The sequence below is a fragment of the Cervus elaphus genome, chromosome 4 (assembly GCF_910594005.1).
Source record: "Cervus elaphus chromosome 4, mCerEla1.1, whole genome shotgun sequence".
NCBI classification, from domain to species: Eukaryota; Metazoa; Chordata; class Mammalia; order Artiodactyla; family Cervidae; genus Cervus; species Cervus elaphus.
Window position 1 is genome coordinate 44,470,427 of NC_057818.1, and position 26,057 is coordinate 44,496,483.

General features: G+C 56.1%; 1 protein-coding gene across 2 annotated transcripts in view; it reads left to right on the plus strand.

The window, feature by feature from the left end:
* The window catches only part of CHST8 (carbohydrate sulfotransferase 8), a 141,631-nt gene extending 125,183 nt beyond the window's left edge, over positions 1–16,448 (plus strand). For both annotated transcript variants that reach the window (XM_043899088.1, XM_043899089.1), the window contains exons 3-4: positions 14,171–14,208; positions 14,787–16,448. In XM_043899088.1, coding sequence (XP_043755023.1) covers positions 14,171–14,208; positions 14,787–15,893 — 1,145 coding nt within the window. In that variant the 3' untranslated portion in view covers positions 15,894–16,448. The remainder of the gene's footprint in view (positions 1–14,170; positions 14,209–14,786) is intronic.
* The last annotated feature ends 9,609 nt before the right edge of the window (positions 16,449–26,057 follow it).

The window sequence follows — 26,057 nt, forward strand, 5'->3', positions numbered from 1 at the left end:
CACATGCCATCTCCCGTCCGTCACCTGTACTGCATCACGTCTGACGTGGAAGACATCCTGTGTGTACCACATGAGCCTCCCCCAACCCTGATTTCCCCACCCACACCTCCCAGGTAAATGTGCCATGAGCAGCGGCTGGAGCCAGCACCCGTTCATACATCACTTTCCCCCAGTGCTCAGCATCCCTGAGTTGCCGCTTGTCATGACCTCCAATGGCACACAGTCTTTGATGTGGCACTGTAGGCCACTGGGCTCTTCTGAGAACAATCTCTTTGCCTAGAAAGAGAGCGCATAGACCAGAAGAGCTGCTATGTTCCCTTGCAATGAGGAGCAGTTGTTATTTAGTTGCTAAGTCATGTCTGATTCTGTTGCAACCCCATGGATTGTAGCCCGCCAGGCTTCTCTGTCCATGGGATTTCCCAGGCAAGAATACCATTAGTGGGTTGCCATTTCCTTTTCCAGGATATCTTCCTGACCTAGGGATCGAACCCGCATCTCTTGCATTGGCAGGTGGATTCTTTACCACTGAACCACCAGGGAAGCCTGAGGGATGAGCAGACCTCTCCCCGAAACTTGACCCCAGTCCAGCCTCCTCCCATCACCTTTCCCCCAGTTTGACGCCAGGGACAGGATCCATTTTATCAACATAAAGGCTTGTTCTCTCACTGATTTCTGGCCAGAAGGGAGCTTCAGCTGGGCTGCTGGAAATGGTCCAGGTTGCTCTGTGGCTGCTCGAGTGTTCCCCTTCCTGTGTGCCATCTCCAGCCTCTGCCCTGCCCCCATTCCCAGACACTTGGGGCATGGGAGATGGCGTCTCTGACAGAAGACTTCAGCTGAGGATGGAAGCTGGGGAAGCAGGGCTGTGGAATTCTTCCTGAGCCTGGGCTGGGGTCCTATCTAAGCCTTGAGGTTGACTTCAGTCTCTTTGAGCTCTCTTCTGCAGGGTGAGGTCTCCAGAGTGGGTGTTGGGTGGGGGTGGGAGGGGGTCCTGTCTGCAGATCGTGAGTGAGGGATGCCAGCCAGGCACCTGTCTGCAGTGGAATCAGCCCTCATTCTACCCAGGAACCCTGCCCTGCAAAGTGATCCTAGCCTGGCCCAACCAGGTCCTCTTTTTACCCAAGACAGGGCTGTAGACTGGAAAATGGCCCCAGTGTGTTCCGGATGCTGTTTGGTGCGCAGAGGAACACTGTAGCCTCCAGAAGCGCACATGGATTCCTGGGCCCTGACCTCAGCTGGCTCATCTTCTCAATCGGAGAGGGTGGATTCCTGGGCCCCGACCTCAGCTGGCTCTTGGTCTCAGTCTGGGTGCAGCAGGGCAGACAGTGGCTGAAAGCTGGAGATGATATTCTCAGGCTGTCCACCAACCATGAGCCTCCCCCAGTACCCAGCATGGTGGTGCCTCCCTGTGAGTTTCCAGCTCTTCCAAAATCCCTGCCAACTCCAGCCACAGATTCTCACACAAGCCTTGGGCATTCAAAGCCTGATACCCGCCTATCCAGGCACCCCTCTGCCTGATGCCCTGTGTGTTCCAGGCACTCCCTGCCCCACATGTGCTGTTACACGGCAGCCCCTCGTTCTGTAATCACCTCCCTAACAAACAGAAAACATGCTCGTCACCGTTGTAAGCATCCCTGGTGTGATTTATTGCCATCATCACAATATTTTGTTTGGAGCTGTAAACCTCCAGACATAAATCAAGTCATTAGAAGGAATGACGTTTAATCCTGCAGAAAAAGCCTCAGTGGGCTGAGCCGTTCTCACCCAGCCAGCGAATCATTCATTCTAGAGAGGATGGCTGCAAACACACTAACACGGGTGGGCCCTCTTCGCTGCCGCACACAGATGTGGAAGGATGGAGGCCTGAGTTGGGCTGCTTTTGTTTTGTGGAATTGCACATTCTCGACTGCAAAGTGGTGCCCAAAACACGTGCCCGGCAATCCAGACAGGAGTCTTAATTCGGAAAGAAATGCACACAGCCAGGAGGGGCTGAGTCTGTGCTTGTGATCTGTGCTCATCGTCCCGTGAGCAGCTGCTGGTTGGACTTCAAAGGAAGCAGAAAAACAGCTCAGAACATCTTCTTCAGCTCTCTGTTCACAGTGACCCTCGCCACCCTTCGAGCAGCTATTACATGGGGACCGTGTTCTCTTTGCAAAGTGGGCAGGTCTAATTTCCAGGGCTTTGCTGCTGATTCACAGGCCAAGGCTAAGAGAACTGAGCCTTGAAGGGAATGTCCAAGGACCTCAGACAGTGCCTGCCAGGAATCCGGCAGCCCCCGCCCCACCCAGGCAAACACAGACATGAGTTCCCTGCAAAGGGTGCCTCTCAGAGTTAAGGTGACATCCCCCAAATGCTAGGAGGATCAGATGTCTGTGCTCCCCAGGATGGCCTGGGGCTGCTGTGATCAGCCCCTTGTCAGCCCAGTGTGGTCCATTGCTGGTTGGACCTCTGGGTGCTGAGCTGGGAGGAGCCAAGGACTGGCCAGCCAGAAGGGAGAGGAAGTAGGTTTTAGCCAAGTGTCCAGGGAAGGGGCGTCTCCACAGCCAGGCATTGCCAAGGTCAGGATTAATGCCTTACCTCTTGAAAAAGTGATAGTCACTCAGTCGTGTCCGACTCTGCAACCCCGTGGACTGTAGCCCACCAGTCTCCTCTGTCCATGGAATTCTCCAGGCAAGAATACTGGAGTGGGTTGCCATTTTCTTCTCCAGGGGATCTTCCCGACCCAGGGATCGAACCTGGGTCTCCTGCATTACAGGCAGATACTTCACTATCTGAGCCCCCAGGGAATCCCTAAGAGTGAAAGTGTTAGTCGCTCAGTCATATCCGACTCATTGCGACCCCATGGGCTGTAGCCCACCAGGCTCCACTGTCCATGGGATTCTCTAGGCAAGGATACTGGAGTGGGTATCCATTCCCTTCTCTAGGAGGTCTTCCCAACCCAGGGATCAAACCTGGGTCTCCTGCATTGCAAGTGGATTCTTTACCATCTGAGCCACCGGGGAAGAAGAGCTGACCAAATTCTCGGGTCAGAGACTTCCTGAGCTGCTGGTGGCCCAATCCTTGACTGGACCGACTCCACTTCCAAGGAACTGCCTTGGCGTTTGGGTTAGCTGTGAACTGCCTCTCTCCAGGCCGATGGCAGAGAACACCTGGGTTGACTGCCAGGGTCCCCTGCCTGCCCTTGCCATCTGTGAGTCACCAGGACCATTCTGCTCGGGGACACAGAGGATGACCTCTGAAATGCGGCTGCCCCTTTAGGGTCTCGGTTGGGCTGGAGGAGGCCCTGGAGACAGGATGGGCCTGGGTGGTGCTGGGATCAAGGCCAGGGACCCCTCTGGGCATGATCAGTGGCCATGCACGGCCACCTGGGGTGCCCTGCTGAGGACCACTGCTTCCATCCCTGAGTCCCTGGGCAGCCCTTTGTAGGAACCTGACTCCCCCAGGAGGCCTGGGGCGCCTCCCTCACCGAGCAGCCCCTGTAGCAGTTGGGGGCTGGGGACACTTCAAGGAAACATCAGCTAGAAGGATTTGCTTTGTGGCTTTTCAGGGTATCGCAGGCAACAGCTGTGACGGGTCTGACAGTCACAGACCAGCTCAGTAATTGACGCGGCGGCCGGATCATCACATCCAGAAAGCCGGCCAGAGCCAGACCGATCATTATCTTGCGGTCGGGCCACTGCGGTAATGAGGCTGCCCCGTCGGCGGCCTCCGATGACCTGACTTGGCTCCAGTGAAGAGGCGTCTGTCACAGGCCTGGGCCAGTCGGTGTGGTTGGCATTCTTCCCGCAAACAGGCAGCCCCTCGGTGGCGCTACTGCAGCCTCGGGCTCCAGAATGACTCCCTCATTTTTATTTTCTGGTCACCCCCGATGGAAACTCACCAATATTTAAACCAAATTAGGCCCTTTCCTGCAGAGCTGGCTGGAGAGCAGTCACCAGGGGCCCTGACAGCCAAACAGGAAGAACATTACGTCCATGCATTTAACCTGGCCACGGCCACTCAGAGCTGAAGCCGCGGCTCCCTGCAGGCTCAGGACAAAGGCAGGACTCAGGCCAGGCTCACTGCCAGGGCTTTAGGTAACTGGCTGCCTCAGGCCTGCTCTCTGTCCTCGGAAAGTGCTGGTCCCACACTGACACCCCGAGAGCCACAAGTGTGCCCCCACTCATACATCTGCTAACCCTGTCCTCCCTTTTCCCCCCTCCTTCAGCTGTAAGTCCATCCAGCTGATGCTTCCTTGATGTGGTCCCCCCACCTGCTGCAGGGGCCACTCGGTGAGGGAGGCACCTCAGGCCCCCTGGGGGAGTCAGGTTCCTACAAAGGGCTGCCCAGGGGCTCAGGGATGGCTGCCTTAGCAGGGCAGATGGGTGCTGCTTCTGTTTTATGTTTTTTGGGGTTTGGGGGGTTTTGGATATGAGGATATGGGATCTTAGCTCCCCAGCCAGGAATCGAATCTGCACCCCTTGCATTTGAGGGTGAGATCTTACCCACTGAACCAGCAGTAGGTAAGAGCCCTTTTCCTCCACATTCTGCCATCCTCACCTGGGTCCAGGCCTCAGACATCTCCACCCAGACAATGGCAACATTCGCTGACCAGACTTTCTGCCCTGTGTTAAACTTTTCACCTCAGAATGACCCTTAAATTCATGATAATGCTCAGCTTAAACCGCTTCTAGGCTTCCCCTCAGGCCTTAGGAGAGAAAAGAAGGACCTTTGCCTTTGCCAGGACCATAAGGCCTCTGCAGCTTTGGACCTGCCATTTCTTGACACCCTCCCATGAACCCTGATGTCATGGTGCAAGGTCACCAAAGTCTGCCAGGGATGCCCTCATTACCCACGTTTGGACTTAGTCACTCAGTCACATCCAATTCTTTGCAACCCCACGGACTGTAGCCCACCAGCCTCCTCTGTCCATGGAATTCTCCAGGAAAGAATACTGGAGTGGGTTGCCATTTCCTACTTCGGGGGGATCTTCCCGGCCCAGGGATCGAACCCGCATTCCCTGTGTCTCCTGCACTGCAGGCAGATTCTTTACCCACTGGGCCATTGAGGAAGCCCAGGTGCCAATTAATTGTCACTACCTGAGGGAGACCTCACCTGATGCCCTGGGATTGCTGGCATCCCCCACCACATGCTGCCTGCCACATCCTGAACTGCCCCATCACACACGGGAAGCTGCTGTCCGGCGCCTCACCTCCTCGCTAGACTCCATGAGGGCAGAGCCATGACGATCTCGTTCACAGCCAAGACACTGCCACTGGTGCCTAAGACGCTGCCTGGCACATGAGTGCTCGGTGCAGAGCAGATGGACAGATGGCGGCCGCCTGTGTGTCTGCATTCTGCCACCAGGTCTCATACTGCCGGGGAGGCAGAGACGGGGGCCGCCAGGGGCCGCTGTGGCTTTGCTGGCGAGTGTCATGAACTGGGTTCTTTCTCATCTGCAGCAGCAGTCACTCACTCTTGCTTATCCTTCCAGACGTATGGGTGTTGAATACGTAAAAGGAAGAAAAAAGCAGGACTTGCTCTAAAGCATGTGCCACGTGCTCTGAGAAACTGCATGGGTGTGAACACACCCTCCCCACCCAGCACGGGCCTCTGGTGCACTCGGGTAACACAGCGCAAGACCTACCAAGTCCTGCTCTATGCAACGTGCACACTTGGCGGTGCAGTGGCGTGTGCGCTGGGGCCACACGCACACCCCAGACATGATGGAGTCACCCCAGGCTCTGACAGAGGAGAGCCTCAGAGTGGGAGCTGAGGACCCCTCCCCTGAGAATAGGCAGGCACACAGAGGATGCTCAGGGACACCCCTTCCCCCAGCCAAGTGATGCGCAGGTGTGTGGGAGTGGAGCGGCGGCACAGCTGTGGGCTTTGCAGACCAGCTAACAGGCTGGCTGGTTGACGGACAGGCAGCTCCGATGTGCCACACTGACAGCTCCAAGGGAATTCACAGCCAAGGCTGAGCTGGCAGGGAACGACTCAGCTGAATCGTGGATCCTCATCACAGAGGCGAGGGGATGGAATCACTAAACAAGACAAGGAGCAGTCAGAGCCGTCAGGTGCCCGTCTGCCCAGGACGGGAAGATTTCCGCTTCCTTCCCCCGCAGGCAGGTCCCAGAGCCCCTGCGCTGGTGCAGGATCTGGGCTCAGGGAAACCCAGGTGCTGCCACGGTGCCCGGGTGATGGGAAAACACGAGCTGGGGGCCTCCGTCCTCTGAGCTCTGTCTGTGCCCAGCACCGTGCATCACTTCATTTTCACATTTGCAGACCCCCAGGATGGGTATTTTCATCCCGTTTTCCAGATAAGGACACTAAAGCTCAGGGAGGTTAAAGTCACAAGCAATGTTCTCATTTTCTTTTTTTCCTCTTTTTACATATACTGACTCGTGTGTGCATGCTCAGTCATGTCCGACTCTGCGACCCTATGGAGTGCAGCCCGCCAGGCTCCTCTGTCCATGGGATTTTCCAGGCAAGAACACTGGAGTGGGTTGCCATTTCCTCCTCCAGGGATCAAATCAATATCTCTTGCATTGGCAGGAGGTTTCTTTACCACTGAGCCACCTGGGAAGCCCTTTAAATATACTGAACGTGAAAGTCGCTCAATCATGTCCAGCTCTTGCAACCCCATGGACTGTAGTCCATGGAATTCTCCAGGCCAGAATACTGGAGTGGGTAGCCTTTCCCTTCTCCAGGGGAACTTCTCAACCCAGGGACTGAACCCAGGTCTCCCGCATCGCAGGTGGATTCTCTACCAGCTGAGCCACAGGGAAGCCCAATATACCGACCCCTTGTTAAAAGCTGTGAGTCAGGGTGCAGTCTCTCGGTTAAGGGAGAGGAAACCCTTGCTCAAGTCTGGGCCAAGGGTCAGGGGTCACTGTGGGACCCCACTGTGAGTTTGGTTGTCTCAGAACAACTTGAAGAAGCTCCCCCACCCATTGGCTTCCTGCAGGGCCACCCAGTGTCTTGTCTGGGAGCATGTTTGGCCTGACTCCTACCTTTCCCCAAGGTTCAGGCTCTGACCCCAGAGCCATCTGTCTTTGGGTTTCAGCAGCAGCCGGCACCTTTGTCTGGGGCCCCCTGCCTCCTGGAGCCCCATTACCATGCGGTGGGCCCTGGGGGCAGCAGAGGAGGCAGGGCTGTGCGCTGTGGCCCTAGCAGAGAATTTAATGAGTTGAATGTTCCAGTGAACACAAGTGAGAATTGAAGGCCTCTGGTGAGGCTTCTTCCATCTGAATGCTGTGCCCTGAGTCCAAGCTGCCCTCTAATTGCTGAGAGTGTTTAAACTTCCGTTTTGCATCAAATCTGCATATATTAACAACCGGCCCAGAGGAACAGAGCAGCTCACAAGTAGGCAGGCAGAGGCCAGTGGGGGTTTGGGAGGGCTTGCCCCTCAAAAGGGCAGAGCCTGAGCTGGTAGGAAGAGTCAGAGGAGGAATAGCCACCACGGGGGCCCAGAGGCAGGCCCAGCCAGGGGCCCCCCAGGTGGCAGTGGGAGGCAGCCAGCTGAGTGTGTCCTTGCTCCGACCACCCAGACCCCCAAACCCTGCATAGCCTGGGTGGGTGGACAGATCCTCAGCCAGGACAGCATGTGTCTACATCCAGCCACTTGGCTGGCAGCTGCCACCAGACGCACAGACCCTTCCCAGGCTGCCAGGCTGAGCTGGAGAAGCCCAGCTGGGGGTTGGTGGACTCCAGCCAGAACCCTGGAGAAGCCCAAAACCCATCCCCCACTCCAGGGCCAGCTCTCAGTTCAAGCAACATCAGCTTTTCCACAAGCATTTATTGAGCTCCTGCTGTGTGCCAGGCCTGGTGCCAGATGTTGACACAGTCCTTGTCCCAAGAACACAGAGAACTAACACAATCCTTTGTCACTGATTGGGCCACCCAATCCTGCAGCGAAAGTGTTTCCTCACCTCCTCTAGGCTGTTCTGGCCCAGTGCTCTTAAAGCCCCCTGAAGTCACTCCCCCCTCCCGCATTATGAATTTGAATTGTGCCCCACTTCCTGCCAAATTGGTTGAAGTCTCAACCTCTAGCACCTGTGAAGGTGACCATATTATATATAGGGTCTTTGCTGACATCATCAAGGTGACATCATTAGGGTGGGCTCTAATTCAGAATGTCCAGTACTTTGGCCACCTGATGCGAACAGCTGACTTGTTGGAAAAGACCCTGATGCTGGGAAAAACTGAAGGCAAAAGGAGAAGAGGGCAACAGAGGATGAGATGGTTGGATGGCATCACTGATTCAATGGACATGAACTTGGGCAAACTGGGAGATGGTGAGGGACAGGGAGGCCTCGCAGAGTTGGACATGATGACTGAACAACCAAAAAATTCAGGATGACCAAGGGAGAAGAGACAAGTAGACAGGTACATAAAATAATCATGTGAAGTTGGAGACAGTTACCATCCCTGGCGGTACCGTGGTCAAGACTTGGCCTTCCAATGCAGAGGATGTGAGTTCAATCCCTGGTTGGAGAGACAAGATCCAACATGCCTCCTGGCCAAAAGACCACAACATAGAAGCAATATCGTAACAAATTCAATAAAGACTTTAAAAGATGGAGGCAGAGATTGGATGTAAATTGCCACAGCCAAGGAACGTCTGGGGCAGCCAGATAACTAGACAAGGCAAGGAAGGATGCTCCCCTTGAGCATTCAGAAGAAGCAGGGCCCTGCTGACACCTTCATTTCAGACATCTGGCCTCCAGAACTGTGAGAGAATAAATTTTTGTTATTTTTAAACCAGGTAGCCTTGTGATACTCTGTTAGAACAGCCCTAGGAAATTAATATACCTCCTGTGAGGATCAAGTTTATTTGTCAACTTGACTAGGTTATGGTGCCCAGATAGTTGGTCAGACACCAGTCTAGATATTACTGGGAGGGAATTTTTTAGATGTGATTACCTTTAGATCAATGGACTTGAGTGGACTTCCCTAGTGGTCCAGGGGTTAGGAGTCTGCTTGCCAATGCAGGGGATACAGATTTGATCCCTGGCCTGGGAAGATCCCACATGCCATGGGGTGACTAAGGGCCTGCAGTGTAACTCCTGAGCCCACACACTGCAGTTACTAAAGTCCGTGTGCTCCAGGACCCGCGTGCAGCAGCTGCTGAGCCTGCTTGCTGCAAACACTGAAGCCCATGCACCTACAGCCCATGCTCTGCAATGAGAAGCCACTGCCATGAGAAGCCCGTACAAAGAGTAACCCCTGCTCACCACAACTAGAGAAAGCCTGAGTGCAGCAACGGAGACCTAGCGCGCACCCCCCAATCCTTCTCATTAATTAAAAATAAATAGGCTTCAAGTAAAGCAGATTACCCTCCATATGTGGGTGGGCCTCATCTAATCAGTTGAAGGCCTTAGGAGGAAAGAAGGCAGGAATTCTGGCTCCAGACGGCCCTCAGACCTGAGCTGCACCACCAGCTCTTCCGTGGATCTCTATCCTGTTGGCCTGCCCTGCAGATTTCACCCAGCCCCCATAATTGCAAGAGCCAATTCCTTAAAATAATCCCCCTGCTATATGATATACAAATTTTATATACATATATATATCCTGTTGGTTGTTCCTCTGGAGGACCCTGATTCAGAAACCTTTCAGATTTCCTGTGGAGTAGAGCCTGGCAGCTCCCTCGGGGTTTCTTCTCTGACCCCAGCGGGAAGGTAGTACATGCGCCCTGGCTGTGTTTTTCTCCTCCCAGCATCCCAGTTTCACACTTGTAGCTCATCACTGCTTGTGTGAGGTCCTGCACACTGGCCAGCTATGCAGCTGCCCCAGGGCAGGGAGGCCTTTCTCCTGGCACACCTGTAGGTGTCTACTTCTTTCTATGTGGGATGTGGAAACAGCAGAGCAGGTGACAGCACTCATCCCCCCAGAGGCAACTGCCAGGGAACCTGGGGTGGGACCGACGCCTGGAGGCTGTGTCTCGCACATGAGGGAACCAAACTGCAGTGGGGGGGTTGCCTTCAATGTCCCTTCTGGCTCCCTCCAGCCTGAAACCCCTAGGGTTTTCTGGCCTGATGGGCAGCGTAAGTGGACGTGTGGGCATGGGGATGTCCACCATGCAGGCTCAGCCATCAGAAGAGTCAGGCTGTGGAAAAGGAGCCAACGAACCCCAGCTCAATGCATAAACCTCTGGGGAATCCAAGGACCACGAGTCTGAAACTCTGGACAGGGCAGGGTCTTTGAACTTCCACTCATATCCTGTGGCCTCTCCAGTTCTCTCCCATCTCTGCCTCCACTTTGTGGGTCTGACTCCTTTGGGATGGCCATGCCTTCCCCAAGGCTGCAGTGTTTTTAGAGTGGCAGGACCCTCTCCCCACTGCCCATCGGGGCCCAGGGCTAGAATTTGAGCAGCCAGAATAGCAATCACTCTCCTCAAATGACCCGCCTGGGGCTAAGGGGTCTGGGGCTCATGAGGCAGCCCTTTCTAAGTACCTGGGTCCTGTTTGGACCCACATCAGTGTCACCTGTCTACACAACCTGACTGAAAGACTGGTTTCCAACCCCTACCCCCAGTGGGTCCTGGGCATCCAGGATTGAGTCTTCTGAATGCAACCCAGCAGGTCTCCCTCTTGTGATTCAGAGAAGAGTGGTGGGCAAGGTACCCTCCCCCCCAACACCCCACATGCTCGAAACCTCCCCTCCCCAGCTCTGCCTCAGGTCCAGGCTGCCCAGCCTAATTATAGGAAACTGGCCTCACACACTGTCACATCAGCCTCTGCCTCCTCTTGGCAGGTAACCAGAAAGCTTTTTCAGCCAGACGCTCAGAAGAAAACCTTCAGCCAATGAAGAGCTCACAGTGTGGAGCACAGTTGGCAGCCTCAATAACTCACACCTTGTTTATTCTCACGGATGCTCACTCTTATTGTACTGCATGTGTTTCCACCACTCTGCGAATGTCCTCTGTCCAGAGAGAGAAAGTGGTGGTTTATTTCGTACTGTATGCGGAGATAGGGCTACCTTAAAGGTTGTTAATATTATGCTGAAGGAAGAGGATGGGAAACTCAGACGCTGAAAGGAGAGCACATACATGACTGGCCCTGGGGGTTCCTGTCCCAGAGTGGGGTCAGGAGATGAGAGGCAGCCTGATGACATTGGATGGAAGAGAGGGCGGGGCCGTGGCTTTTATCTATGTTGTACACCTATTTGGAGGCTTGGCAAGGGTAAGTGGTCTTAGAGCGAGGCCAAACCCCACTCTAGATTCCCCATGGCATGGGTTCCAGGGCCCCTGGTGGCAATACTTTCCTGGTTGTGTAGTAGAGGCATTTTCCTGGCTTGCTCCCCAGAGCTGTCCAGGGTCCTGAAATACAGTCCTCTGGGGAATGCGCAGAGCACCGCCCCGCCCCTCCCCAAGCCTCAAGATGCCCAAGACATCTCCCGGCTGTCACATCTCAGAGCTGCAGGTGGTCTTTGCTTCAACCTTTATCTGAGCAGTGCATATAAAGCTACTTCCTTGATGGAGAGAGTAGGGACACTTAGCCTCTGGCCAGTGGGGCCATTTCTGTTACATTCCATTGTTAAGTTTCTTTATTCCAAAGTGGCCAAATGGGATGGGCTCACAGTCTTTGCAAACAAGCTGCCATAAGTTTAAGGGTCATGACCATTCAGCTTTTGGCAAACTCAAGCTCCATATAAAATCTGTTATTGGGTTTTCCACAAGATAATCCTTTTTTTCAAAGGGGGCAATTGCGGCCAGGTTGGTTTTGTTGGGGAAAAGTGCCCAAGAGGTCAGGAGGCTCACCCAGCCCTGGGCTCTGTCAGCAAGGACTTTATCGCCAGCCTGCGCTCAGAGCTCTGGCCTGACCAGCCTTGGAAAGCCCTTAGGCTCAGGGCCCTCTTGTGAAGTCTGCACAGGTAAAAATGGGTCAGGTCTCACAGTCCACCACCCTCCAGGCGGAGGCAATGCTGCCAGTGGGAGGTCACGGCTGTAGAGGCTGTGACCTCTGTAAGCACATCCTTGTCTCACTTTGCCTGCTGGCAAGATGCCTTCTGTAAGTGGCTCCTCAGCCCCACTCTGGGCCAAATCTGGCATGACTCATTTGCTCCAGAAAAGGAATATAAATAAGCACCATCACACCTTGACAAGCTGACAGGATTGACAAGCAGAGTAAATTCCCGTATCTGAGACTCTGAGGAGGAGAGGTGATTTCACAGAGCCAGCTGCCGTCACCAGAAGAAAATAATTAAGGAAACCCGGCAGTGTGGAGCAAAACTGAGTGTGCAGAGGGGCCTTTCTGGTGGAGGGATCTGTGATCATCGGCTGCAGGAGGAAACCCGCACGCACGTATCAGCTGGAAATGAGCTTAGGGAGCTCATGCTGGGGACAGGCTGCATGAAGAGATGAGAAAGTGCAGCGGGGGTGGGAGGTGGCTAGCCAAGGGAAGGAGACTGTGGGCTGACAGGGGGACCCTGGTGAGGGGCTTAATTCTAGAAGCTTCTGCCTAAAGGTCAAACACCCACTGCTCACACCCCACCCTCCTGAGGGGTGCAGTCAGTTCTACATGGAGCTTTCCCCTCTCCATGGAAGAGTCGGGAAGGCCTGTTTCAGAGCTGACCCATGCACACAGGCACACACAATGCTCATAAGCTGGGGGATGCCCAGAAAGGTGTAGACCCTCTGCCCTTCTCCCAGGGAAGGGTCAGCCCCTGGACAAAGAGGTCAAAGAAGAGCACTGTGGCAGAAGAAAGATGCAGTGTGACAAGCTGTGCCTTCACTTCCACCTCTTTGGGGTCTTGGGAAAGGTCCTGGAAGGCTCAGGGAATTTAAGTTTCCCAACCCAGAGGTAACCTCACATCCTTTCACCCTCACTTGCTGATGAATGAAGAATTGTGGGCCCACCCTCAGACTGAGCAGTATAAGGCCAGGGTCATAGCAGGGGCTGAACCTGTAAAACTGGACCTCACCAGGAATCAGCAGAGTCCCTGGGTCAGGGACAGAGAGCCTGGATGTCCCCCGGCAGCTGGACTCCAGACGCTGGACCTCTGCAGAGTTCCCAGAAACAGCAGGGGAAGTGTCTCCAGAACAACCCCTCCCCTCCCCACCTCGGCAGCAGCCAGAACTCAGCCAGGTGCAGTGGACGCAGTGCCCCATTGTGCCAGCTGGGAGTCAGAGCGCTCCGCGTGTTTAAAGGATCGTTGGCTCTGATTGTGACTGTGGCTTGTGGCAAAACCTCAGAGAAGCCACGTCCACTCACATGGCACAAGGGCAGGAAGAGCCCAATGCCTCCGTCGCCTGGTAGGGATGGGGAAAGAGGCCAAGACTCCTAAATAGCACTGCCTCCTTGAAGGAAATCCTCTCACCCTCCCAGGACCTCCCTTCAAATGGGCCAAATCCTCTCTTCTTGGCCGAAGATTTGCCTCTCCAGAGCTTACTCGTCCTGAGTGATCCCAGCCCCAGTGCAGACAAAGCACCTCCTTGGTGGGGGCAGAGGGGATGATCCAGGGTGTGGCCAGTGATGCGCTGATCTCTCTCCATCTCCCCCTAGTCCCCAGCAAGGGCTTGCTGGGCAATCAGTCACTATGTGGGGCTCTCCTCAGCCCTTTGGAGGAAACCAGGGTGGGCAGAATGAGATCAGCTCACCCTAGAGCTCCAGGACCAACTAGTGGCCCAAATTGCAAAGCAGATGCTGAGGTGAAGAAACTTTCCAAAGCCAGTGGGGAGGCCCCAATCCAAGGGGAATGAGTGTGTTCCACTCCCAGACCTCTGTGCCAAGTACAGACACAAGTGTGCCGTATTCATAGAGCCGAGGCATAGAGAGAAGATGGACAGATCTTCCTGAAGGGCCTTTCCGTGTGTCTTAATGACAGTGTGAGGTGGGGGCAGCCTGTGAGGTTCCCAGCTGCTCCATTGAGCAGGTATGTGGTCGGGGCACCTTCTGAACTCTCCAGGTCACACTAGGATGTAGGATGCTCAGAAGTTAACATCAGGTGGGAGCTGGTGGGACCAAGTCTTTGCTGCACCCCCACTCTCCACGCGGGTCAGGGAAGTGGAGGGGCACTTGCACCCTGCCTTGCCTCCCCTCCTGGCCCCCTGAAATGTTTTTTCACAGAGCTCACACCAAGTGCCCTCCAGCCCAGGCACCCACAGTCAGGAACCTATAGGCAGTTCCCACTGCTTACAGGAGACCACGTGGTACTTCCATTGCCAATACTATCCTCTCTGTTTGCTTTTTAGGAATAAAGTTCAGCATCAGACCACAGCAGCCGCACAACGTGAGTTCTGAGAGTTTGATAAATCTCAGCATGGGCAGCTTGGGGAGGGTTGGGGAGGCCAGGGAAGAAATTCAGAGCTCACATTAAATCCATTCTTAGAAAGAAAAATGTGTCCTGCCTTTCTCAGGAGCCTTGGGAACAAAGCCGGGGACCTTGGACCCATGAATTTCCCTTTCCCGTGTATGGCGGCTCCCGCCTGTGCTAATAGAAGCGTTAAATCTGAGCCTGGTTCCTTCAGGCCACCAGCTCCCCCTTTGCCTCCTCGCCAGGTTGTTGTTCCTGGGAGACCTGCGCCATCTAGTGGCCAAAATAACACCCCCACTCCCACCCCCACCCCCGACCCCACACACACACCACGGCCCTTGAGGGGAGAGGGGGCTCTGGGGGCTGTATGCGGGCTCAGACCAATGGGGTCGCATCCTGCAGGGCCAGGCTGCCCCCTTCACCCTCATCTGAGAAAAACCTCAGCCCACAGAGGAGGCAGGGACCCCGGCCTTGGCGAGAGTGCCTGGTCCCGTGGGAGCCTTAGTGCCCAGCCGATCTGTCCACGCTGCTAACCACCTCTCTTCTTGCCCCAGGACCTCCCGCCAGGCAGTTCCCAGGATGGTCCCTTTAAGGCAGCCACGGAGAGGGTCACCCGAGACTTGTCCAGCCGCGCCCCGCGGGGCCTGAGCCTGCGGCTGCCCCAGGACCCTCAAGCTCAGCTAAACGTGGGGGCCCGTCTGCGACCCCGGCAGCGCCGCCGACGGCTGCTCATCAAGAAAATGCCGGCTGCGGCGGCCCTCCGCGCCAACAGCTCGGCCGGCACGTTGGTCCGGCCGGCCCCAGGGGCCCTGGACGGCCGCTGGGCCAGCCTGCGCGAGACCCAGCGGGAGCGCAAGCGGGTGATGCGGGAGGCGTGCTCCAAGTACCGCGCGAGCAGCAGCCGCAGGGCGGTCACGCCCCGCCACGTGTCCCGCATCTTCGTGGAGGACCGCCACCGCGTGCTCTACTGCGAGGTGCCCAAGGCAGGCTGCTCCAACTGGAAGCGCGTGCTCATGGTGCTGGCCGGGCTGGCCTCGTCCACCGCCGACATCCAACACAACACGGTGCACTACGGCAGCGCCCTCAAGCGGCTGGACACCTTCGACCGCCAGGGCATCCTCCACCGCCTCAGCACCTACACCAAGATGCTCTTCGTGCGCGAGCCTTTCGAGAGGCTGGTCTCCGCCTTCCGCGACAAGTTCGAGCACCCCAACAGCTACTATCACCCCGTCTTCGGCAAGGCCATCCTGGCCCGCTACCGGGCCAACGCCTCTCGGGAGGCCCTGCGGACGGGCTCCGGCGTGCGGTTCCCCGAGTTCGTGCAGTACCTGCTGGACGTGCACCGGCCGGTGGGCATGGACATCCACTGGGACCATGTCAGCCGGCTCTGCAGCCCCTGCCTCATCGATTATGACTTTGTGGGCAAGTTTGAGAGCATGGAGGACGATGCCAACTTCTTCCTGAGCCTCATCCACGCGCCGCGGAACCTGACCTTCCCCAGGTTCAAGGACCGGCACTCGGAGGAGGCGCGGACGACAGCCCGCATCACCCACCAGTACTTCGCCCAGCTCTCTACCCTGCAGCGGCAGCGCACCTACGACTTCTACTACATGGACTACCTGATGTTCAACTACTCCAAGCCCTTTGCAGACCTGTACTGAGGGGCGGGGCCAGCCCACCCACTCACAGGTCCGCAGGGGCATCCCACTCCCCCTTGGGTCCTCACCTGCGAGCTGAGATGTACCCAGAGCAACAGGGCTCTGAGGAGGCTCTGAGAGTGGCGCAGGCCCTTCGGGGGGCACAGAGGCCCAGGCCTTGGACCAGACCCTGGCCCTTGTCCCATAACCCCCTTCCATACTCCTCAAATAAGGAAGATGCTGGGGGGTGGGGGCGGTGAGCTGGACACTCCAGAGTCCCGGCTGCCCACACCCAGCTCTGCCAAGAGTCAGGATGACCAGGGATGACCAGGGAAGTCTGAGGCCCAGCGGACGAGGGCCCCAGCGGTAAGGGATTTCCCTTAGCATTGCCTTGAACCAAACCGCACGGTTTGCAGCTTTTCTACGACCCAGGGGGGAGTTTCCCTTGGAATGAGGTTTGAAATAAAGCACATGGTTTCCAGAGCAGGGGCGTCTATACTTTATGTGTTGGTGCGGGAGCACAGGGACCCTTCCCCGGGGCTTTCTGGGGCTCTTTCTCCCTCGAGAGGATGGTGGGAGCCAGGCGCCTGCGCCCCGCCCAGGGCATGCGCAGAAGAAGCAGAGGCCCCCGCAGTGCCGGCTCCGGGCCCGCAGTTGCGTCTCCACCCAGGCTCCCAAGGCCAGGACGCCACCAACGAGGTCCTGAGATCTCAGTACCAGCACACTTCATCCTGAAAGAAGACAGACCTGTCCCCGTGGAGGTCCTTCTATCAGTACACTTTGTGGGGGCTTTCTGGGGACTGCCAGAGCACTGACAAGCTCTCTAGACCAGCTGTCCTTTGGGGTTGCCCCTGCGATCAACGCTACACTGCACAAGGGTCTCAGGGGTGTGGCATTTCCAGGTGAGAATGATGCCATCCCTGGCTTTCTTTTCTATTTTATTATTTTTTTTTTGGGCTGTGTTGGGTCGTTGTTACTGCACACGAGCTTTCTCTAGTTGCAGTAGGAGGGTTTCTCGTTGCAGTGACTTCTCTTGTCATGGAGCTCCGGCTCTGGAGGACACAGGTTCAGAAATTGTGCCCTGAGGCATGTGGAATCTTCCTAGACTGTGGATTGAGTCCATGTTCCCTGCATTGGCCGGCTGATAATTAACCACTGGACCACCAGGGAAGTCCTGTCTCTGGCTTTCTGAACCTTGGGATAAGCAGGGCTTTGGCCCAATGATGTCATCTGCAGACCCCCTAACACTGACCTTGATCCCTGACTTCACTTGCCTGACAGAACCACCTCAAAGCCGCCAGGGTTGCCTGCTTCTATTTGAACCAGCACTGACGGAGCGAGGGGAGAAGCTGTATAGGAAACACCTCCTCCGGAAACTCACACTGTCACATGCAGAAATGGTTCTGAAATTGTCAAAAACCAGGGTGACTCTTGAAAGGTCTCAGAGAAAGTGTTGGAGCTCTGAGTGTGGGCATGACCGTGGCAGTTTTGGGGTCTTGTTTCAATGGGAAGTGCTGCCTGGCAGATGCTTTACCGTCTGAACCACCTAGCAGTTTCTAGGGCCATCTGTCTGTCTGCCACTTTGGGTCTCATCTTCTGTCAGCCTGTCCCCCAGCAGTCTGCCACATGCCCTCCTGGGTCTTTCTGTGGCCTGTCTGCAGACCCCTCCTGGGAGATTGCTCTGTCTGTTCCCACGTACTAAGGGGGAAGCTCCCAAACCCTGACAGGATGCTGTTGGTCCTCAGGGTGAAACAAGCTACTGGATCCCAGCCAGGCTCACACTGGCATGAGCTACTCCATCTTTCTTTTGGGGCTCTAAAAAGTTTAAAAGCAGTAGAACAAGGGGGTTGAGGCTGCCCCCTGCCTGCTCCAGGCCACAGGCATCCAAGAATGCCGAGTAGCACAAGGCCTTCCCTTGGGTTGCAGCTGATAGCGACCTGGGCCATAGGACAGAAGGAATTCACAGGGGCAGGGAGGAGGCCGGGGTCAGGGTCCAGGGGACTCGAAGGTGTGGAAGGCAGGAAGAGGCTGAGAGGCTGACCCACACCCAGGCCAGGGCCAGGTCAATGTGAGAGGAGGCAGGGAGGGCCTGGCTCACCATGACCCAGAAACTGCCTCTTCTGGGCTGTGGTGCCCACAAAGTGAGGCAGAATTCACCATGTAGAAACAGTGTCTCTGGTCAAGGACACATTTGGCAAATGTGTCTCCAGTATTCTTGCCTGGAGAATCCCATGGACAGAGGAGCCTGACAGGCTATAGTCCATAGGGTCGCACAGAGTCAGACACGACTGAAGTGACTTAGTACGTACTCACATGGCAATGTCACTGGTCTGCTCAACAAAGAGAGACCCAGAAGCCAGGCTGAGGCAGTCTACAGGGCGGCTTCAACCAGTGCTGCTGCTTGGAGACGATCAGGATTGCCCCAGGAGCCATCCTTCCATGGTGTGAGCGTGTGTGTGTGTGTGTGTGTGTGTATGTGTTGGAAAGTAGGAAAAGATACCTTGTGTCATCTCAAGAGACAACCAGTCCTGGGTTGGACAGATGTACACACACAGGCTTCCCAGGTGCGCTAGTGGTAAAGAACCTGCCTGCCAATGCAGGAGATGCAGGAGACTGGGGTTCCATCCCTGGGTTGAGAAAATCCCCTGGAGGAGGGCATGGAAACCCACTCCAGTATTCTTGCCTGGAGAATCCCCATGGACAGAGGAGCCTGGAGGACTACAGTCCATGGACATGACTGAAGAGTCGGACACGACCCAAGTGACTGAGCATGCATGCACACACACAAACCGTCCATCAGAGAGGGTCTTTCCTTCTGGCGGCAGTGGCAGGGGGCACAGTCCAGGCGATGATCGTGATCACCATTTGATGGCCCCCAGCACAAGCTCCAGAAGCCCAGCCCCGAGACCTCACCCTGGATCCACGAGGTGGTCCTGGACCCAGCTCCAGCCCCCAAGGCCAGCCTCACCTAGCCCTAGGGCTTGGAGACAGTGGACTTAACTGCTGACACAGGAAGGTGTGTGTGTGTGTTTCTGGGGGAGGAGGGGAGCAGGCGAGTCTGTGTATGTGTATATTTGTGAGTGGTGTGGCAGGGATCTGTCTTGGGGGCATCTGTGTCTGGAGTGAGAGTGTGTGTACACGCGTGTGAGCCTGTATATGCGTTGAGGGGTTGGGGGTACTGTGGACAGTCCTCCTTTGTTCACCACTTTGTGGGGTATAGTCTGAAGGGGGCTGTTTGGGTCAGGGACCCAAGAGGGGGCCACAGGCTGCCCCCAGGGGTCATGCAGGTCCATCACATTATAAAAATAACCACTGAACCCCCAGTGCCCTTTGCGGGCTTGGTCCTCCAAATGGGCCCTTTCTGGGGCAGCCCACACTGAAGCCCCTACCAGGCCTTTGTCCTGACAGTGGCTAAGACCTCCCCAGACGTGAGCCCAGCTCTCTGAGTGTTAAAGAGCATGCATGCATGCTAAGTCACTTCAGTCATGTCTGACTCTTTTTGACCCCATGGCTGTAGCCCCCCAGTCTCCTCTGTCTGTGGAATTCTCCAGGCAAGAGAGAACACTGGAGTGGGTTGTCGTGCCCTCCTCCAGGGGATCTTCCTGACCCAAGGATTGCACCCACATCTCTTCTATCTCCTGCACTGGCAAGCCGGTTCTTTACCACTAGTGCCACCTGGGAAGCTGGCTGAAGAGAATAGATGTCCCCCAAACCTAGGGTCCCCATGAGGCCTGTGAGCCCCACAATCCCTGGGGAGATGAGATGCCAGGTCAAGCCAGGTGGCACCTCTAGCTCTCAGACGTGACAAAACCCTCCCATCTGCTGTCACCATGGGCCCTGGCCATCCAGATAGTGGTGGGCAGGCAGTGGATGGAGGGACAGTTGTCCAGCATCCTCTCCCCTTCCAGGCAGGGCTTGTCAATTTCATCCTCAGGTTGAGTCCCCTCGGTGGGGGATGGGGGCCTCAGGAGAGACCTGAGGGCAGGAAGTGGTCTCCTCTCTCTCCCATCATCCTCTCAGCCCTCTCCTCTCTGGGGAGCACCCATGGCTAACCAAGGGAATTTCCTCCTGGTATGTCCCCCACCTCACCCAGTGTTGGGGGACCAGAGCTGGGACAGGATGATTAGTGTTGGCCCACGGCCCCAGGACCCCTGGTGGCTCAGATGGTAAAGAATCAGCCTGCAATGCAGGAGACCTGGGTTCAAACCCTGGGTTGGGAAGATCCCCTGGAGGAGGGCATGGCAACCCACTCCAATATTGTTGCCTGGAGAATCCCCATGGACAGAGGTGTCTAGTGGGCTATAGTCCCTGGGGTCGCAAAGAGTCTGACACCGCTGAGCGACTAGGCGCTTAGCACAGGGCCCCAGGAATGGACCAGGGTGGTCTCCAGGACCTGGGGTGGACAGTCTGGGGCTGAGCAGGGCTGAAATCATCCTGCCCCATCTCTGGGCCCCCATGCTGGTGGGTACAATGACCCTGGATGAAGCTGGCGGCGTGTGTCAGCCTTGGCTCCTCTTGCTGGAGAGGGTGGCCTCCAGGGTCTACAGGGGTCCAGGCGAGGGAGAGGGCCTGTGAGCCCTGAGCTTTGGTTCCTCCGGATGGTCGGGCCTGACGGTGAGGCCGGCGCTGCTCCCTGACTTCTCACGCTGCGCAGAAGGGCCCTTTGCACAGGAGACTCAGCTGTGAACTGACAGCAGACAGTGCCCAGGGGTCTGCAGGAGCTGGGGCCACGTGGGAACTTCGGTCCCCTCCCTCACCTCTGGGTCGGCCTCCGAAAGAGGAGGGGCATGGGAAGGGGAGAGAGTAGGCTGGAGGGCTGCTCCTGAGAGCACCTGAAGCCCAGAACAAGGGTCCGGGGTCAGAGGTCACAGTGAGTAATTCCAAACTGTGGGGCCCGAGGATGTGCCAGCATCAGTCAAGCGCTCTTGATGGGCAGGTGCGATGCTGGCCACTCCCACGCGCTGCTTGCTACACCCCTCCTGGCAGCCCTGACCGCGCCTCTACCTTATAGATGAAAAGACTGAGGCGCCGGGAGTCCCGCCCAGAGCTGCACAGCAACCGCACCTGTGCTGGAACCCCACCCAGAGGACTGGGCGCCCCCGCTTTTGTGCACGCTCACCGCCCCGCCCCGCTCTGCGTCCGTGCAGTTCACGGAGCGGGCGGGGAAGGGGGCGCGGCAGGGCGCACGCCTTCTCAGGCAGAGGCAGCACTTGGCCACCAGAGGGCGCTAAATCCTCACTCCTGAGCCGCGGCCTGCACATCCCCGGCCTGTCCACGAGGTGGCAGCAAAGCCCCGGTTGTGTGTAGCTCTTGCGGGCCAGAGCATGCCCCAGATGCAGAGGAGACGGTGTTGGTCTTCTGCCCGCTGCCCCTCCCAGCCTTGGGGTCACGGGGACCCTGCTTCCCCAACTCTCTCTCCAGGCAGACCGTGGAGGTCAGTCTCAAACCCACCAGCTCCAGAGGATCCCAAACATCCCCAGCGCCCCTCATGGGTCTATGGGGCGGTAAGCTTTCAGGAAGCCCTGGAGAGCAGAGACGGGTCCACAGGGACAGAGGGGTCAGGGGTCAGCTGGGGTGCTGTCTTCAGTCCTGCTGGCTTCACTCCCCTCTTTGGCAAGCTTAGACTGGGGACACACCCTGACCCACCTTGGCCATTGTTCCTTCTGTCTCCTGCCCCTGGCAAACCCCAAAGCAGCCAACCCCGCAGCCTGCCCCCTCAGCGGCAAGAGGAGAGGACTCGCTGGGCTCTCTGTACATTCGGCATCACAAACCTCTCAGGGCCACCAACGGCCTGCAAGCATTCATCCTCCACTGTCCGTGAGGGTGACCCGAGCCTTCTGCGACCTCAGCCACACCACACACACATGTTCACGTGGGCGCGCGCACACATACACATGCCTATATGGGCACACACATGCACATGTGCACACACACACACAGAAATGTGCAGACCTGACAGTGTGCCTCTTACTGCAGTGAAAGGAAAGGGGAGGACCAGACATGTCCTCACATCTCCTGTCAAATTGATACTCCAAGTGCATTGAGCCCAGTTGCCCCCCTCCCCCTGCCCTGCCAGGGTCCACCCTCCAATCACTCTTGGAGCCCAGCCCCTTGTCTCCTCCTCAAAGGCATCACCCTCTCTCTGCTGGTTCATTAGGCTTCAGCAGGGCCCTGTCTTCAAAACCAAAGAAGCCTTAGCCCCCAAACCAAAGAAGCCCTCCAGCCCTGGCCCCATTTCTGCCTGCTCCTTCTCTGCAAAACTTGTCCCGCCACCTCACTCCCCCTCAAGCCTTTTGCTCTTGAACCCACTGTGGTCTGCCTGCCAGTCCCCCCACCCACAGAAATGGCTTGTTTCTGAGTCTCCAACTATCCCATGTTCTGAATTCGACAGACACTACGATCTACTTGGACCAACTCGCCAGCCACACTATGCTGTCCAGTGGACTCCCAAACCGGCACCTCCAGCCCTGACCTCAGACCTCAGACCGCACCCCTGCCGGCTGTCTCAGGGCACCTCCCACCTCTCCCAGCTTTTCTCCCCAGGCCTCTCATCAGCCTTCCATCCCCAATCAGCCCTGGAGGTCATTCTCTCTGTCCCCTAAGTGTATCCTGAATCCGTGCACTTCTCTTCTTGTCGAGAGCCTTCATCTTTTTTTCCATGTGGGATCTTAATTCCTCAACCAGGGATTGAATCCATGTCCCCTGCAGTGGAAGCATAGAATCTTAACCACTGGACCACCAGGATTCCGCTTCGTTCCCTCCCTGGCCCCTGAAGCAATGTTAAGAATTCTGGCTTTACTGCTATACTGGAGACGGCTCTAAGCATTTCATATATATTGCCTTATATAATTGTCACCACAACCCTGAAAGGTGGGTATAATCATTTATCCTCCCAGTTTTTACAGAAGAGGAAACTGACACAGAGAGGTTATGTAATTTGCCCAAGCTCACACAGCTATGAGGAGGATGTTCCAAGATGCAGACCCTGGCATTCGGGCCCTGGTATCCCCCAGCGTGTTCTCATGCTTCAGCAGAAAAAGGTTAGAACTAGACTCCTCCTGGGCCCATGGGGTGGAAAGAAGGGAAGGAAGAGAGACGCAGTGGCCCAAGGGATCTGGGCTCGACAAGGAGGACTGTGAGGGCAGGAAAGGCTGACGGCAGGGGGAAGGTGGGAGGGTCTGTAGAGAAAGTAAGGTGGGCGCTGGGAATCTGTGACCTTGGAGATGGTGTGATTTCGTGTAATGACAAGGACCGACTGTAGCTGGTTGTGGAGGGGAGCGGGCGGCGGGGAGCACAGAGCTTGTAGCAAGTCATGTCTCATAGACGGACCGTCTTCAGCCTCCTCTTGGTCCAAGGACACCCTCATCCCACACCTGTGTCTGCACCCAACCCCATCACGTCATTCCTGTCACCTGCCTGTCACCTGGGACGGTCTGTGTCTGCCTGACTGTCTGGAACCGCTGTGTGTGGGTCAGCCTGACTGCGGGCTACGTGGTGTCACCTGGGCTGTGAGTCAGGCCTCTCTTTGGGATACAAAGCCTGGGAGTGGGGCTGGGACCTACTGGTGGGGAGACCCAGGTGGGCGAAGGGCAGTTTGGGCGACTCGGGAAAGATGACCCAGCCAGGCAGGACGGACCAGGGCAGTGAAGGCAGGCAGGTCAGGAAGGAAAGCTGGATTCTTACTCTCCAAGCCCATGTGCTGAATTTTACTTTTCCTTTTATTTATTTCTTCTGCTTAAATCCTGTTTCTCTCCCTGAGGCATCTAATCTATTATTTAACATTGGATTGTGCGATTGAAACTCCCAGGCAAATTGAAAATTATTTGTGTTTGAGGTTTCAGGCATGAAGCCGAGGCAACTGTTTCTGGGAAATCCTGGGCACCTGGGTGAAGGTGAAGGACCTGCAGCCCTGCCCCTTGAAGGGGTGGGGGGAATGGCTGGGGGTCCAAGCCCCCAGGCCCTGCCCGGCTCAACCCAGGCCTCACACACCCAGTGCCCACAACTCAAAGTCATTCATCTCCCCTTTGCATTTCACTTGGAGACACCGTCCGCAACTCCCACCAAGCAGGTGCCCTTGGCCCCCAGCCCCGCACCCACCCTGGGGGAGGCCTGGGTCACAGGAGAATGAATGGCACAAGGGCCAGGTTCGCCATCACTTTTTAGGGCTCAGGCTCTCCGTGGGTTTGCGGCCAGGGTTGCCAGCCTAATGGGGTCTGTGAGGTCGCAGGGCCCAGGGTGGGGCTGAGGGCCCTGACCTGGGGCGGGGAGTGACCGGCCTCTGGAGCCCAAGGGCTGAGAGGGGTGTCATCCCATAGGGCTGCCTCCAAGGACACCCCTCCAAGGAATCCCCACCCCCACCCCCATCCCCAGGCAGAGTAGGCTTAGGTTCCCGCAGGGCGCTTGCCTCCTGTGTGCGGGGTGGGGAGGGCAGTGCCTCTTCGTGGTGATAAGGAGGTTGGACTTTGTGCTAGAAACAACAGGAAGCCACAGAAGGGCTTTGAGACCTGGAGATGCGACAGCTTTTCTATGTCAAAAAAAGATGCGTTTAAAAAAAAAAAAAAAAAACATGCATAAGGGACTTCCCTGGCGGCCCTGTGATTAAGATTCTGACCTTCCAATGCAGGGGTTGCAGTTTTGATCCCTGATTGGGGAACTAAGATCCCACTTTCTGCAGGGCATGGCCAAAAAGTAAAATAATAATTAAGTTTTTCTTTTTTTTTTTTTTTTAAGAAAAGGACTTACCTGGTGGCCCAGTGGTTAAGACTTTGTGCTTCCACTGCAGGGGGCTCAGGTTCAATCCCTGGTCAGGGAACTAGGTTCCCACGGGCCTCACAGTGAGGCCAAAAAGAAAAAAAAAAGTGAAAGAAGGATCCACAAGAGGAGAGGCCATGGGCACTCATCCACTCCAGGTTTCCCAAGCCGTCACATGTGCCAGGCACTGTGCTAGGCTGGGGACACATGGTGGCGGCTCCCGTGTGCTCCTGCTAAGAACCAGGGCCCAGCACGTGGGATGACACCGGGGCTGTGGATCCCCCACGAGGATCGATCCTCAGTCACTCAGTCGGGTCAGAGAGCTTCTGCTGCCCTTGTAGGAACACGATGGGGAGGGTGGGTGCGTGCACGTGTGCACACGGTCACTCAGCCGTGTCCGACTCTTTGCCACCCCATAACTGTAGCCTGCCAGGCTCCTCTGTCCATGGGGATTCTCCAGGCAAGAATACTGGAGTGGGTTGCCATTTCCTCCTCAAGAGGATCTTCCCACCACAGGGATCAAACTCAGGGCTCCCGCACTGCGGGTGGATTCTTTACTGTCTGAGCCAGTGGGGCAGGTGCACAAAAGACTCTCCCGGAACAGCCTGCCTCCAGCCCCTGTCACAAACCTCAGGAAATGCTGATAAGCTTATAGCATAAATGTCACTTTGCACCACTTCCCCCAGAGAATGCATCATCTTTTCAGAGGCCTCTGGGATATATAGAAAAGTTTATCACAGGGCTTCCCTGGTGGCTCAGTGGTAAAGAATCTGCCTTCCAATGCAGGAGACACTGGTTCGATCCCTAATCCAGGAAGACCCCACGTGACAGAGCAACTAAGCCGGTGCCTTAGAGCCCAGGAGCAGCAACTACTGAGCCCTCACGCTGCAACTACTGAAGCCTGTGTGCCCTGGAACCCGTGCTCTGCAACAAGGAAAGCCTCCGCAATGAGAAGCCAGCACACCACAGCTAGAATAGCCCCCAGCTTGTCACAACTAGAGAAAAGCCCGTGCAACAACCAAGACCCAGCGCAGCCAAAAATAAACATAAATAAATAAATTTTTTAATAAAAGTTTTCACAGATCCCTCTGAGTCTCTGTCTGTCTGTCTCTCTCACACACACACACTTGCACACCCCTCAGTTCCCAAGGAAGGCATGTAAAATATAAAAGTCACATATTCAGACAATAGTGATGTGATTGGAGCTTACAACAGCTGGGACCTTTTGGTAACAAGTATAAGAAATGTGTTGGCAGCAGTTTCAGTTGAAGGAGGACCTGATGAGAGGTCCAGGATGATGGGGACAGACAAACACACACAGACACACAGACACACACACACACACACACAGCCGGGCTGCAGGGGCCCAAGCCTGGGACCCGGAGTGCCACCAAGACTCTCTAGCGTGCTCACCTCTGCTCCCCTGGGGGCTGTTTC